This window comes from Psammomys obesus, unplaced genomic scaffold (assembly GCF_907164565.1).
Source record: "Psammomys obesus unplaced genomic scaffold, mPsaObe1.curated_primary_1811, whole genome shotgun sequence".
NCBI classification, from domain to species: Eukaryota; Metazoa; Chordata; class Mammalia; order Rodentia; family Muridae; genus Psammomys; species Psammomys obesus.
Window position 1 is genome coordinate 3,527,130 of NW_026589732.1, and position 15,344 is coordinate 3,542,473.

Here is a 15,344-nt window from a genome sequence, read left to right on the forward strand (position 1 = left end):
AGCAAGGGCTACATAGTGAGACACTGTCCAAAAAGAAAAAAAAAAAAAAAAGGAAAAAGGAAAAAGACACCACTAGAGGGCAGAAATTGAATGCATTTGTAGCACGGTGGGGATGCTGAGGCCCGGTGCACTTGTCACATGTGTACATGGCTTTGGTGTCTTTTGGAGAGTGAGCGTCGGATCTGGCGAGCCAGTGGGAGTTGGACGAGGGGGCTGCTGGCAGGCCTTCATAGGACAAGAATGTCTAGCAAGGAAGTTTTGAGCTTTTGGGGTACGGGGAGACACATTTCAGGGCCTGCTGCTGACCTGCGGGGCCCGGGAGATGTTAGGAGTCTGCTCTTTTTGTTTATATTCTGAACACAGGCTAAGGAGGTCCATATTCCATGGGAGAAAACAAGGAGAGTCCCCTGAATGCAGAGCCAGAGTTGGGGAGGGGTGTCCAGCGCTCCCGTCACCTCCATCGACAGCACCGTTCCCATGCTGGTCCTTTGCGGTCCTCTCCTCACTGGGATGCCCCATCTCTCTCAGGCAGTGGTGGATACATGTAGCGTGCCTCTCATCTCTCTCTTCCCCAGGGCTCCATACAACAGCTTACCATCTATACAGACCCCAGGATCCCTGAGGAGCTGTGTGAAGCGCAAGAGTCCTCGGTGAGCCTCTGCCTCCCCCCACCAGGGGTCTGTACCACCATCCCCCAGCCAGCCAGGGGAAGGCTGGGTGCCCAGCCATCCTTCCCCCTCAGCGTCAGGCAGTCTAAAAGCCTCTCATCATGACCAGCACTGCCCCAAGGCCTATTTTGGGCTTTTGGCTTTCCTTCACTTTTAAAGCTCTTCAGCCGTCTCCTTGGAGTGGGGGCTGTGTGTCTTATAAGGTGTTCCTGTGGCTGTGGCAGGCAATGGCCTGGTTTCCAGCCTTCCTGCCAAGAAGGGTGTCAGGATTCTAAAATCAGAGCTAAAATGCTAAGATATTCTGGGTGTAAAGCCCTATAAAAATGAACCTAAATTTAGGTTCATTTTATGCTTGGCAAGTGATTCAATTCCTAAGTTGGGGGTGGAGCGGGGAATCAGGGAGGAAAGATGGTTCCTGCTTTCCTTTCTTTTTTCTTTCTACCTTCCTTCCTTCCTTCTTTCATTCATTCATTTGTTCATTTCTTCCTGCCTGCCTTTCTTTCCTTCCTGTCTTCCTTCCTTCTTTCCTTTTCTTCCTTCCTTCCTGCCTACCTTCCTTTTTTACTTTTTCTTTCTTTCCTTCCTTCCTTCCTTCCTTCCTTCCTTCCTTCCTTCCTTCTTTCTTCCTTCTTTCCTTCTTTCCTTCCTTTCTTCCTTCCTGCTCTTCCTGCTCTTCCTCCAGGATTTGCTAGTAGTGGCGTCACTGTGTAGGCTGGGGATAAGGGGATATACTTCAGGATCTGTCCCTTCTTCCAACATCTGACACACACTTGGAGACCCAACTTAGTGACAAAGCCTCAGACCCAACTCAGCAGGTCAGTGATCAGGAGGGCAGCAGGAGGAGGAGGAGAAGGAAGAGGAGGAGAAGGAGGAACTGGAAGGCAGTCGGGGGGGGGGGGGACGTGCTGTCTGAAGAGCCTTACCGGCAGACAGGAGCATCAAAGCCAGATGCAGGCAGATTGGTATTTCCTGTGACTGTGGCTCTTTAAGTGATGTCAACCTCTGAACAAATTAGAAGTTGGTTTCATTAATTTAATGTTAAAAAAAAAAAAAAAAAAACAAAACACCTGCACCCGAGAGGTAGCATTTGGGCCTGTTTGAATTTCTGAACTCCTGAGCCTGTATGACATTCACGGGAGCTGGGAAAGGGAGGGAAGGTAGTTGTCGTATATTTGTCTCTGCTCTGCATTCATTAAAACCACGTAGAAGTCTCAGAACACAGGGCGCACTGCAGAGCCACAGCACAGGCCCCTGGGGTGGCACAGAGAACTAGCTGTGAAGGGCAGGCAACACTTTGGATGAGTGCTCCCTGAATAGGCTCCAGTGAGCACCTTGCACAAACAGGGAGCGAAGGGAGCCTGAGCACAGTTGGAAGGTGAAGTAACACAAACTGTAGCAATAGTGTGGCTAGAAACAGAGTAACCAACCATGCACACCTCATTTCCCACCCTGTCTCTGATGCCCACGTTTGCAGGCACAAACACCACACATACATGTTTTCATATGTACATTCATGTATGCATGCATATCACACAGATGCACACACATGCATGCAAATGTACGCATACATGCACAAAGTTCCTCCACAGGAGTCTGCTTGTCAGTCTCTAACCTTCCCAAGTACCCCAATGGTATGTACCAGCTCTCCTGCCTTGTTTGTGGTGTGACTTATCTCCTCATAGGCATCGGGAGAAGCCAGCGGGCTTCAAGAGATGGATGAAGTTGCTGAAATCATGGAGGCTGTCACCTACACCCAAGCCCCGGTGAGTATGGGTACTAGCCCTGTGAGTGGATTAACTGTCCTAGGCTGTTGTCAGATTTGTGAAGTTAAGTACCAGAACTCCTGGGGAAGTTTAGAGGGTCCTTTGCTACCTCACTCCCATATCCAAGCAAGCTACCAATTACTCAGGGACACCTGTATACACAACTATGAAAGGTGTGCAAAAGAAAAAAGGTGTGGCCTTGGAGAACTTATTCAGACCCTCTGAACTTCAGGTCCCTTCTACAGAAGGATGATAAAATCAGTTGTATCTGACAGGGTCATTGGGGAAGTCGGTGAGTCTGAGAAAGTGCCTGACATGACAGAAACTGCCCTGAATGATATTCAGTGTTGCCTTGGACCCACGGGAAAGCAGCCCTTGTCCCAGTGTCCACATCTCTCCCTCTTGGGACTGTGTTCTGCAGCTGAAGAGAAAAGGGTTTCCAAAGACTTGAGTCAGACCGTGAGAATAACAAGGAGCATCTGAGCTGCAAGCAAAGAAAGCTCCCAGTCTTGGCTCGTTACTCTGTGAAGGCACTTATGATAGAAAGCAGGGAGAAAGAAACAAGGCAGAGCCCTCAGGCAGCAGGGATGTGGACGTGGCAGAACAGAACAATAGTCTGCTAGTGCTAGAGGGACTTAGAGAGATGTCTCTACCAAACTGCCTATTTTACAGATGGGCAGGCAGATCCAGAAAGGGACCCTGCGCAAGGCTGGAGCACAGGTCTCAAGACGTCTATCCATGGGTTCATGGTCTGGGTAGGACTGTGAGAGTTAGTCTCCGAGACCGTGGCCAGTCTTGGCAGAGGTGGGGAAGCCAAGGATCCAGGAGTCCATGTATTGCTTGGGGACAGTGTTGGTGTCCTGTGTGCCCATTAGGCTTAGTCGCCCATGGACATGTCCTGGGCACAGGTCAGTGGGACACACGCTCACGGCTCTGGGCATGGTGCAGCTTCAGGATGTACAAAGAGGGAGGCTGACTCAGACGGAGGTGCTAACGACCCAGCAGTCTCCAAAGAGAGCTCGAAAAGAACAGCAGGGCTTGAGAGGCAAGGAGGCTACAAGGGTGAGAGTGAGATAAGAATTTGGGAGGGGAAGGCAGAGACAGCCAGCTTGGGACAAGCATGGAGGGGGAGGCGGAAGAGCTAGTGTTTCTGTGGACATGAAGGTCACGTGATCCTTACACCACACAAGGAAGGCGGCACACGATGACCACAGCACTGCAGGAACAAGGACTGACATGTGGGGGTGGGGGCGCAGCATCAGCCCAGAGAGGGTGTGACATCCATCACTGAGGAGTGATGGAAGAAAACTGGGTGGTGACTTGGAGAAGCGGGGTGTCTCTGGGGAAGCCCATTCTTTCCTTTCTCAAGTTCCCAGGGACTTGGGAAAAGTGCTGTTGCATCCAAGCTCTGCCCAGAGCAGGTCCTAGCCGTGCTGTTCCTGCCGGCTGGCCTTCAGCAGGACGCACAGAGCATGCCTGCTGCGTGGGTTGGTGTGAGGGGTGGACAAACTGCCTGGTCCGGACACTCAGGTGGTCCTTGGCACACAGCAGTGACGGGTGAAGGCTTGTGGTAGGCACCGCAGACTGACTGGTGAGGATTCCAAGAGGCCAGGGGCTCGTGGGCAGACTCAGTGAAGCGTGCTTAGGGTTTCCTGTTCCCTTTGGGACCTCCTTCACACCTGCTTCCTTGCTGGTGTCCTGTTATGCAAAACCACTATGACTGCTCTCTGCTTTAAGAGGATTCCCCCAGGTCTAGCCCTGATGGTCCCCAACACCCACAGTGCCAGATGTCATCCCCAGGGATCTCCTGTCCTGCGGGTGTCCCTTCACTTACACACGCTCACTCTCCAGGGCTCACTCTCCGCTCTGCCTGCAGTGTCTCAGAAAGGGCCTCTGAAGTCTGTTCTATAGGATTGGGTGTGGAACAACCACGTCGTTGTTGAGTCCACATGGCCTGAAGGTGACAGAGTCAGATCTTAAGCTAAGGGTCCAGAGTACTCTCTGCCACTCTGCCCTGAAGGGTATCATGGCTCTTTTTGACAGTTAACCCCACAGCACAGGGAATTTCCCTCTTGCTCTCAGACAGTCCTTCCTTTCTCTATTTGGCTTCCCTCTTGATCAGAATCTCACTTCCTCATGTTTAGCCTTTGTAGCTTTTGCTACCCTCCCGGACATGAGCACTAAGTGGCAAATAGAACTAGAGCCCGCCTGCCAGCCCTCCCTGCCCCCACTTCCCACTTAGTGAGGTCAGGACCTCTGCTGCTCTGTGCCTGTCTCTCCCCAACTGCATGCCGATCATATACCTTTGCAGTTCTGGAAAACTCACCTTTGGCTGAGTTAGAATTAACACCTATTTCTCACCCCCCTGTGCCCAAATGTGTGTGGGGCAGACAGAGGTCTTTAATGAAAAGGCTGCTTCCCTGGATGTTCAGTCTGTCTGGATCGAAGAACAAGAATCCGCACTGGCAGAGAGCTCTGCGGGTAATTCCCAGCCACACCTAAGGGCTCGGCTTCCCAGACATGCCATCTGGGACTTCCAATCCCGACAGCCTTGGATAGCTCCGTTTGCTGGAACCCCCATCTCCACCCGTCCTTCCTTCCTTCTGGCAAATTCCAATCCACCTTAGGATCCAGGCCAAATCCCCTCCAATGAGGCCACTCGCTGCCATAGCCCCTCCCCAGCTTGGCTCTTGCTATCCTGTGTGTTCCATGAAGTCAGCTGCTGGTGCTAGGCTGTGCCCCTTCTGTGCTCTGGCAGGGGGAGGGTAGACAGGCTGGGTTCTTTATTCCTTTCTCCAGCCCCAGGGTTCAGCCAGCAACCTGACACCCAGTGAATCCATGGGAGCCTATCTGTGGGAGCCTATCTGGTAATGACTGTGAAGGTGGACAAAACAAACAAACAAGCAAACAAACATACCTCCATAATAACTTAGGAAGGACTGAAGGCTTTAAAACTAGGTCTTCCAACACTGTCACAGCCCACACTTGGTTCCTTGTAAGCATTACCTCTGAAACCCACAGTCACCTGCTCGGGATGAGGCGCCTCACTTTCTCCTCAGAGTCAGCTCCCCAGAGTCTCACCTTTCCCCAAAGCAGGGCTCAGGTGGCCAAGGCTGCCTGGCTAAGATCCAGTTAGACTAGTCAAGGATTGTAAATGCGATCTCCTTAAGAGGCAGCTCAACTTGTGTCAGGCTTTCCCTCCTGTTTACCCAGCCTCACCTACTCCAAGTATCTGTCCCTAGGCCCACATGTCTTACAAAGTACCCTTGCTTCCAGCCATGGGCACCCTGCGAGGCTATGGCTGGGCTTCCGTGGGCTTTCCTAGCTCCATCAGGACTCAATGGAAAACAGGGGAGAACATACCCATCCCAGGGTGGGTCAGCCCTAGCGGGGAGTTGCTGCTTTTCCTGGGTGTTTCTACTCTTTCAGCACCCCTTCCTAGCGCCTACCTTTTGGCTTTTTCAGTGCCGCACCCCAGGCTCTTCACTCCCAGTCTTCCAGACACTCTTACCCTCAGCACTGTCCATGCCCCTGGGTCCAAGCCCGTTTCTCCTTTGATTCGTCCTCCATAGTGCTACTTCTACAGGCTCTGGCCTGCAATTTTTCTTTGGCCATAGCTCTGGCCCAGCTCAGGCAGCCAAGACCTGATGCCTCTAACATTCCCTCTATGCTGTCTGGAACTCTGCCTATCTTCAAGGCCTGTTCCTTCTTTCACACCTTTGCCCTAGAGATGGTACTACTATGAATCATTGGCAATGTCTCTGACTTGGTGCTCAGAATCATTGCTTCATACCTTTTTTCACCTCAATTGCAGCTTTCTAGTAATATGGAATATCTCACTACTGAAAATGCATAAACATTTCTATGCATTTATACAGCATTTCTTTTTTCAGATCTGTTTACTTTTTATTTTATGTGTATGGGTGTTTGGCCTGCATATGTGTGCACTGCCCACAAAGGCCAGAAGAAGGCATCAGTTCCCTTGGAGTAACAGGCCAGTTGTGAGATAGCAAATGGATGCTGGAATTTGAACCTGGGTCCACTCTGGAAGAGCAGCTAGCTCTCTTAACCACTGAGCCATCTCTTCATGTTTATTAGAACATTTCTTATTGTCTCCAAGGTACAGAGGAGAAAGTGTGGGCCCAGTGAGGCTGTATGATTTGTCCAAAATAGGTCAGGCACCTAAATAGAAAGCCAAGTCTGACCGTAAGGACTGAACTATGAACTCTGAAGTCACAGTCCTCCCTGTTATGATGGACCAAATGTTCACTATTCGCACAGTAGGATCTAACATAAGAGAAGAGCCTGATCCTGTTAAAATGTGCAAGGAGTGCTGCAGTAACAAATAAGCCCTGAAACTTTACTGTCGTAACACAGCAGAGATGTCTTTCTCTTCCACACGCTGAGTCCAACACTAGGCCCTTCCATTCAACCCTCCATCCTCCCCAGGAGCCCACATCTTAGAAAAATAAAGAGACTGAAAGCTGACAACCCTGGCATTCACGAACTGCTTCCGGCATCCTGGGCTGATGTCTGGACAGGCATTGAGGTTCCTGCCTGGATTTCTGAATTGCTTTATTTCCAGCTGTTGGATTTTGTTTCCCCCAGTTGATGGGACTGGTTGAGACCTTGCGCACATCCATCACTGTCAGAGCCTTGTCCACCGTGCTGCTCTGGGGCTAGATTCACCAGCGCAGCCTGACGCACTAAGATAACTCCTCATATCTTCCTGCAGCACAGAAGTGTGGTCCCTGAGCTTAGAGACCCTAGTCTGAGATCAGCAACGACTCTCCAGACAGTGAGTGGGATGGAATCACACCCAGCATGCACCTCTTTCAGGCCTGGGAGGTGCGATGCTGTCCAGAGAAACAACCAGTGTAGGCATTCGGGATTATTCAGGATTCTGTGCATAAACTGCTTCCCATACTTTTCCCCTGCTTCCCTGTTAAGAAAACCCTGTTTTACTTAAATAATTCATTGGAAAGTAAGTCTCCTGTTTCTCTCTTCAGCCTAAAGAAGCACAAGTTGATCCCATAAGCATGCCTCCTACTCCCTTTTCTCCTGCTGAGGACATGGAGCTTTCTGGTGAACCGGTGCCCGAGGGAACTCCAGACACCGGCTTAAGCCTCCCTGGGCACAGCATCCCTGAGCAAGGCAAGTCCTGATGTCCGAGAGTGGCAGTCTCTCAACGAATGAGCAACATGCATTCGACACACGATGTCATCATCCTTTCCCCCTTCAAGAGACAGCTGATAGTCACGGCCCTTAGAGAAGAGACAGGGAAGCAGAGTCCCAGAGAAATTAGGTAACCCAACCAAGACCTCACAGCAGAGCTGCCACTTGCTTTCCAGTGTCTGAGCTTGTAACTTTCGGGCTGCCCTCTGCTTTCCCTGTAGGAAGGCTTAAGGGAATCATTGTAGCTAATTGGGTACCTACTGTGTGCCGAGTGAATACATACTTTTGCAGTTCCACTGCATTTTACAGGTGGAAAAAGCCAACCCCTGAAAAAGGGCAGGCGACGCGCTCACGAGCTCACAGCCTCAACTTAGCATCTCCAGTTGTTCTGACTCCTGCCAGGAGCTCTCTGGGTCTGCCCAGCTAACCGATGACCAGAGACTGGCATGTTCACCCAGCAGGTCAATGGCCACCTAAAGAGGACAGCAGGCCTCAGGCTCCACCCGCTGCTCCTCTGCATCTGCCACCTACACTAAGGTGCACAAGCAAAAGCCCAGAGCACAACTGTGATCCCCTAAGCAGCAGACTGACATGAACCCAGGGCCTGAAAAGGGTGGCCATTTGTAGTCTGAGCTGTGGCCAAGGCCAGCGCTCTGAGACGCGGGGGCAAGGTCACTCCCAGCAGCACTGTCCATCCCAATCGCCTGTAGCAGGGATTGGCTGAACAAACTCGATGTCCTTCGGCCACGTGATAGGGATGATCTAATGAGTTAGGGACATGGTAGTGGAGTTCTCACCATTAGACGAGATTCCAAAACTACTGCAGCCACCACTTTGAATACATGATAATCGACTGTGTGGGGGATGCATTGCTCATTTGGTACAAGATCCACGGCAGGTGGTTTTGATTCTCACTGTTAAACTTCTGTTTCAAAAAAAAAAAAATCTTTTACAGTAATAGTTATCCTTGCTCTCCTTGCTTCTGGCATCAATCAGCTAATGAGTGAGATTTCAACAACTGAACTTGGGGAGTCTGTGGGAAGGACACTGAGAGTACTAGACAGGAAAATTAGAAGTAATTTAATAAAGGGACTAAGGAATCTGGAAGATGTAGCAGTGGGAAGCCCGGAGGGCAGGAAGAGCCTGAGCCAGCTCTGAAGGAAGCCTTGCATGGCTCCTTGCTGTGGCCTGGGGCACGGCTGAGGCTGCCGCCTTCCTAGTCTTCCTTGGGGAGTTGTCGTCACCATCCTTGCCTCCTGTGAATGAGAGGGTGTGCCCTAAGCAGGGAAACTGTACTTTCTATGTTCCTGCGACACTGGAGCCTTCTCGATCGTGGATACTGTTGGGTGGGTTGGGACCTCTGAGGTCCCATGGATAGGGTGGCTTTTCCAGCCTAAGAAGGCAAGTGCTGAATGGAGGCCAAGGCTCTCACCTGAACCTTTCACCTGTACCCGGGAACAGCTTTGCTCCTCTTCTAGCTGACAAAAGGCTAAAGGGAACCCCCAGAGCTGGTTCAGGTTCTCCTTTTCTTGATGAGTAGACAGCCCAGGTGGTACAGAGAAGGGAAACTGTTCCCCAAATGCCATTCTGCCTGGAAAAGGCTCTCCAATATCTGAGGCATGTGTATACCATGTTTTCTGACAGTGTCTGCTCCGGCTCCATCCAAGCTGACACTGGACCAGTAGCTGCTTACACAGCATCCCCTGGTGGTCAGAGCAGGGAGGACCCAGGCGAGGGCCAGTGCCGGACAGACCACTCCTAGAGTTCTGTGGATCAAATGTGAGGTAGCACAGGGTCTCCTGGAGATATTAGGGCACATGTAAATGTACATTTATGGAGAAAGTCTGGCTTGGAGGCAAGCCTGCCTGGCTTACAGGCCCTTCCCAACCGCTGTTCTCACTATGACTTTACTCCTCTGCAGAAGGTGACTAATTATGAAACAGGCCTGGTAGCACAAGCCAGTAATCTCAGCCAATTAGAAGACTGCAACAAGAATATATCCTAAGTCCAAGGCCTGCTGAGGTTACAGAACAAGTTCACGGCCAGCCCAGGAAACATAGTGAGACCCTTTACGGCTCAGTGATAGAGTACTTCTTAGCTTGCGTGAGATCTGAGGCTCAGTCTTTAGCACTGCTACTAACAGCACTAGAAATTAATGATTATTATTCTAAAGTTGTAATTAGAGCAAGCTTCCTGACCTGGGGTGTTATCGAGGAAGCTGAGAATGTGGAATTCTGGTCTGGAGGGAGGATAAAGGCATGTATTCACTTCAGTGTAATCTCTGCTTTAGGATTCTGTTTGCCTTTTGAAGCTCTCCACACAAATGTGTGTTGGTAACAATTCAATCAACGTAGAGTTGTTCGAAACAATAATGACAGTCACAACAAAATAATAATTTCTTCCCTTTCCACTCCTGTAATCTGAGAGAAGCCAATATTCAGCACTGTGATTTAGCTGTGCATATCCATAAATATATAGACACCTACAGAAATATGTGTGCCAGGTAATAATTATCACATAACATGAATATGTAATAGGATAATCACATGGAATGATGGTAAGATACATGTACTCATATGTAGCCCTTATATGTTCCTTGAACATAGAACTCCAGTGCTAATGAATATTTGTGAGTGGCTTTCTATGTGTCAGGTGCTGTCCCCGACACTTTCCTCATATCGGCTAGGTCAGACAGTGCATAATCATTAGAACAGTTTCTACTCTCTCAGGGAGAAATCATAATCTCTACTTGTAGGTGAAGGAACTTGAGGCACAGGTTAAACATTTGCCTTACGTCGCATTCTGGGACATGGCAGAGCAGGATTCCAGGCAGCGGGAGGTAGCAGAGCCTGTGCTGAAAGCCAGCAGGCCCTAAGGTCTTGCCCTGGTCTCTGGGGTGCCTCTTTCCTTTTTGTTTTGTACTGTGGAATCATGGACACTGTCCCAACTGACTAGGTACAGAGTTGCCTCGTTCTCTTCCAAAACTGCAAACCGTCACAATTTCTGCTTCCTGTAGGGTCTGGTGAAATTCTGAATGATACACTGGAGGTCCGCATTGCAGCTGGGGACCCCAGTACTGATGATGGTTCAGGGGGTGGCACCTTGTTGAACATCACTGATGGGCAGGTGAGTGAGTGGTAAATTTGATTGGATAGCCTAAAAGGGGACTTTTTTGCTTATTTCACATTTGATGGTGACAGGGGCATCAAGGGTTTCTAGTTGAATGTCATCAGGACTGACTGATGCCCCTGTGGTATGGAGAAAACACAGTGGTCAAGTTCCAGGAGCACACCAGCAACAGTGGAGGAGAAATAACTCCAGCTTGTCTTCACCCAAGCGTGGTGATGAAGGGAGCATGCTCACGATGGGGACCACCTTGCACTGGATCTGTAGGATGACCTCAGCCCCCTCAGGACAGAACAGCATTCACTTAAGGCATGCCCACAATATTCTCAGCAATTGTCTTTTGCATCTACGAAGCCAGCTTAAGAAATGCTTGGTCTGGTAGGGGCATGGATCAACTCCAGAGCTTGTGCACATGTGTGAAGACCCCTGTGAAAGCTGGATGCAATGATGAATATAACCCTAGTATAAATGCCAGGAGCTTGGATAAGAGAATCCTAGGGGCTTGCTTGGTAGTCATTCATAGCCTAGTTCCATGTTTAGTGAGAGACCCTGTCTCAAAAATAATGTGGAGAGCCATGGGAGAAGACTCCCAATATTAATCTCTGGTCTCAACAGGCTCATGCGTGTATAAACAAACTCATACACATGTATGCAGCCACACCCACTCCAGTACACAGACATGAAAACTCCTGGAAAACAAAAATAATGTGCCTGCCTCAACCCCCGTGTAACTATGGCTGGCCTGAAATTCACTGTATAGATCAGGCTGCCTTCAAACTCAGAAATCTGCCTTCCTCTGTCTCCTGAGTGCTGAGGTTAAAGCTGTGCATCATCATTCCGGGCAAACAAGCCCCTTTTTATGACACCAGCAGCCATAGCTGTTCTACTTCCCCATTTGTTGTGAGACCTTATAGAAATCTTTTCGTTGCCCAGAAGAAACTAAACTACAAAGAAAGCGAGAAAGGCGTGTTAGGGCTGGACTAGACTGAGAAGGACAGAGTCCTTCCTGCCTGCACGTGACTGAAGCACCATGGAGGGCAATCTTTATGTCAGTACGGGTGTACAGGAGATGCGTGTCGAAACAGAATGTCCAGAGCTGCAGCCAGCTGACTGGGGAATCACTGACCTATGGTCGCTGGGTGTATAAGCAGATGTTAGCATGAAATGTGAGAACATCAATGCCTTGGAGATGTCTTCTCTCCCCTGGATTTTGCAAATCTGGGTCTGAGACTGGGGTGGAGTCACAAAGGCGGATGTGCTCCAAGTCAGAAAGCTGCAGAAATGTCAGGTTTGTGTCGGAAGAGCCAGGCACTCAGTTCTCCTCAGCCATAGGCTTGTTGATCTCAGTTCTCCTCAGCTGTAGGGACCAGTGGCAGGGTCTCTCACTGTGTCCTCATTTTCAGGGGTTACCAGCAACAGCAACTGGGGAGGCCAGAGCACCTGGCGCCACTACTCTGGAAGCAGAGATTGGCAGTGTGCCTACTGGGAGCTCCACCCTGGCCATGTCCACCCAGAACACCAGGGAAGTGGCCACTCCGGTGGGTACCTTGAGCATCCATTTCACTTCCCCTGCTAGGGCTTGTCCCTGGTAGAAGCAGGCACTAGCCTCCGATCTGCAAAGTGCAGAGTAGCAGCGCTGTGGGACAAACCCAGGGGGGCATGGGCAACTGTCTGCAGGGGTCTTAACTCACTAGGAGAGGTTTGCAGAGTGCCGTGCCACACCAGGCACTGGTCCCGCTTGTCAGGGCTGACTGTCATTGGGATAGGCCAAGTTCCCAAGACACAGTGGTCAAGGGATGGAGGCCTCCCCAAATATCCTGTGAATATAGAAAAGGGCCCAAAGCCCATCTTGCAGGTCAGAGAGGTAGAAGGTGAGCCTGGGAGTCTGAAAAAAGTATCCATGCAGGTGAGATAGATAGATGTTACAGGTGGGAGCCAGAGGAGCAAAGGCCAGAGGCCACACGGAAACTGAAGGAATCGCATGCCTGTGGAGTCAGCAGGGGCCCCTGATGTCAGCTGAAGCTGAGAAGACGGGGCTGGAGCAGCCCAGAGCGTGATGGCTTCTGCTGGGAGGCCCGGCAGCATTTAGTAAAGCAGCGGCCACTGAGGCATAGGAGAGGGTGAAGAGATCTTAGTAAGATTAGAATTCTAGGAAGACAGCCCTGGCTTCTAAGTGGAGAAAGGACAGAGGAAGTTGGCCTGGGTACATGGGGATGGGTCCAGGCTGACTCCAGGTCCAGGTAAGCAGAGGTGGCCATGAACATGCCAGATGTTTTCAAAAGCTTCAGCGAGTGAGGAGCTCAAAAGGCATCCTTCAATTTTTAGGCACGATTCTGAGTGACACCAGAGAGGGCAACTTTAAATCCAGGAGGTGCTGAGAGGAGCAAGAGGCAGGAAGCGATCGGGTGATTGGCAGTTGTAGATTAGCAAGGGCAGAGACTAAGGGCAGGTCTTAGATGTGCCTGTGCTTTGACAGTGAGGACAGGACAGGACACAGATACAAGAGGGCCTTGGTTGTCTTCCCCTAAAGCCATGACATGGATCAAAGTGGCGGTCCACTAACCTGGCCCTTTGGGATGTCTCTCCATTCAGGATCCAGAGAATGAAGAAAATATAGCAACAACAGCATCAGGGGATGGTGAGGTGCCCACTGGCACTGCTGGAGAAGCAGAGGCTGGCAGCGTGCCCACTGTAGGGCCAACCCTGGAGCCAAGAATAGAAGCCACTCTGGTAAGGAGTATGAAACTCTGTAATAGCCTTGTTGGAGTGTGTGTCTTACACTCAGCCAGCCCAGATGGCCCTGCCTGGGGTGTAGGGGGACATCTCTCTGACCAACGAGAGCTCAGAGGTGGGGCTTGCTTTCTAGGACTTCTAAGCTTATGGCTCAGCCCCTGTGGTCTAGCAGGGCCTGAGGGAACATGTGGGTAACCTGTGTGGGTAGAGGAGTGAAAAGGAGTCTTGGGGCTGAGTGCAGAGCCTTTGTCCTTACCAGCACAGGCCAGGAGCCAGGGGTATGGCCTGCATGTGAGGGAAAGAGGTGATGGCATTGCTGTGGGCTGGTAGGGTAGGCCCAACAGGGTGAGATCATACTGCCTGAAGTGCAGAGAAAGCTGGGCACACATCCCAGTTGGACATTGGCCCAGTCTATCCCGGTGATGTCCTCACAGAGGCTCTCTACCCATTGGATTCAAACCTGTCTCCTCAGGCCACTCCTGTGTTCCCACCTCATGTGCCTGGGACAGTCCCATGCCAGCTGCCTCATATGGATTTATCTTCCCTCTTCCTTCTATCCCATATCCCATGAGAATTGAATCCTGTTGGTTTTCTACCTAAAGCTGTAATTCACCAGTATAGGCCCTGTCCAAGCAGGTTCCTACCCACCAGGCTCACTCTCTGTAGCCTCTCACAGAGCCTGGCCGGATGTTCCTGCTTTTCTGGGAGGTTTCCCTGACCTTGACCTAACTGACCCTGCTCCTTTGAGAAGCCAAGCACCATTGGTCACTGGCCTTCTTGGCTGCACCTGGGGCTTCTGTGTCCCAGACCCGAGCCACAACCTCCTACTTCAAGCTTCTCTCATTTCTTTTTCTTTTCTTTGTTTGTTTGTTTGTTTGTTTGTTTTTCCTGCTCTGCAGTCTTCTCTTGCTGCAGATAGAGCCCTCCCCAACTTTCCCTGCCTTCACCTTCATGCCTGTCCTTCATAGTCAGCCCAACAGCACTTCCCCAGGAAGGTGCTGCTGTGGGCTGTGAAGGCTCTCTGGCCTTGTCCTTGGAAGACCTCTTCATAATTGTAAGACACTTCATCCTTAGGGCATGCCTGGCTCCCTAGCAGACCACGAGCCTGGTGGGGACATAGCAGTCCCCTCAACTGGTAGGTGCTGCACTAATATGCATGAAGGCTGCAGGCCTGGCCGGGTCAGCTGCCCACCTCCGAGCTCCTCCACAGGCTAGTGACAGAATTCTCCAGCCCACCTGATCATTACACAGAGGAGTTCAAAGAACAAATGGTCTCCCTTTCCTTCCCTTTTCTCTCTTCTGTTTTCTTCTCTAAAGACATAGCATGTGTCACAGCAGGAGAAACCCAAAAAACTCTAGTTCTAGTCTTAGCTTAACAGAAGCTGGAGCTCGGCTAGCAGAACTGTTTGGAAAAAGCAGGGCTGCCTGCAGAGACGATGCGCTCCCCATGACTGCAAGTATGCAAATTAAGCCCAGATACAAACTGAGCAGAGATGTCCAGCTAGCTGGATCCCAGAGGTGGGCTGAAGATGCCCAGAAATGTGTGTTCTCACCAAGCCCCAGAGGCCTGTACCCTGAGGTACAGGGAAGTGGCGAAGGAGCTGCTGAGAACTGATTGCCCCAATGGTTTCCCTTCTCTAGCATGTGCACAGCCACTGAAACAGGGATGGAGATCACGTGGCATCATCTCATGCCAGTTCTATTCCAGGGTCCAAATGGTGAAGGATGGCTAGCCCCGGCTGCGCCCAAAGTGCCCCTCAGCGCCTTTGAGGAAGAGGAAGCTAGCGGGACTGCCAACGACAGCCTGGATATCTTCACACCCACAGTGGTCTTTGAGCAAGCCAGCGGGGACCCTACAGACATCCAGACCCCTCTTACA

At 50.8% G+C, this 15,344-nt stretch overlaps 1 protein-coding gene across 1 annotated transcript in view; it reads left to right on the forward strand.

The window, feature by feature from the left end:
• Window positions 1–15,344, forward strand: part of Col15a1 (collagen type XV alpha 1 chain) — a 104,627-nt gene that overhangs the window by 35,397 nt on the left and 53,886 nt on the right. Inside the window, exons 4-10 of the mRNA XM_055605378.1 lie at window positions 576–650; window positions 2,351–2,431; window positions 7,441–7,585; window positions 10,623–10,732; window positions 12,136–12,270; window positions 13,325–13,462; window positions 15,174–15,334. Coding sequence (XP_055461353.1) covers window positions 576–650; window positions 2,351–2,431; window positions 7,441–7,585; window positions 10,623–10,732; window positions 12,136–12,270; window positions 13,325–13,462; window positions 15,174–15,334 — 845 coding nt within the window. The remainder of the gene's footprint in view (window positions 1–575; window positions 651–2,350; window positions 2,432–7,440; window positions 7,586–10,622; window positions 10,733–12,135; window positions 12,271–13,324; window positions 13,463–15,173; window positions 15,335–15,344) is intronic.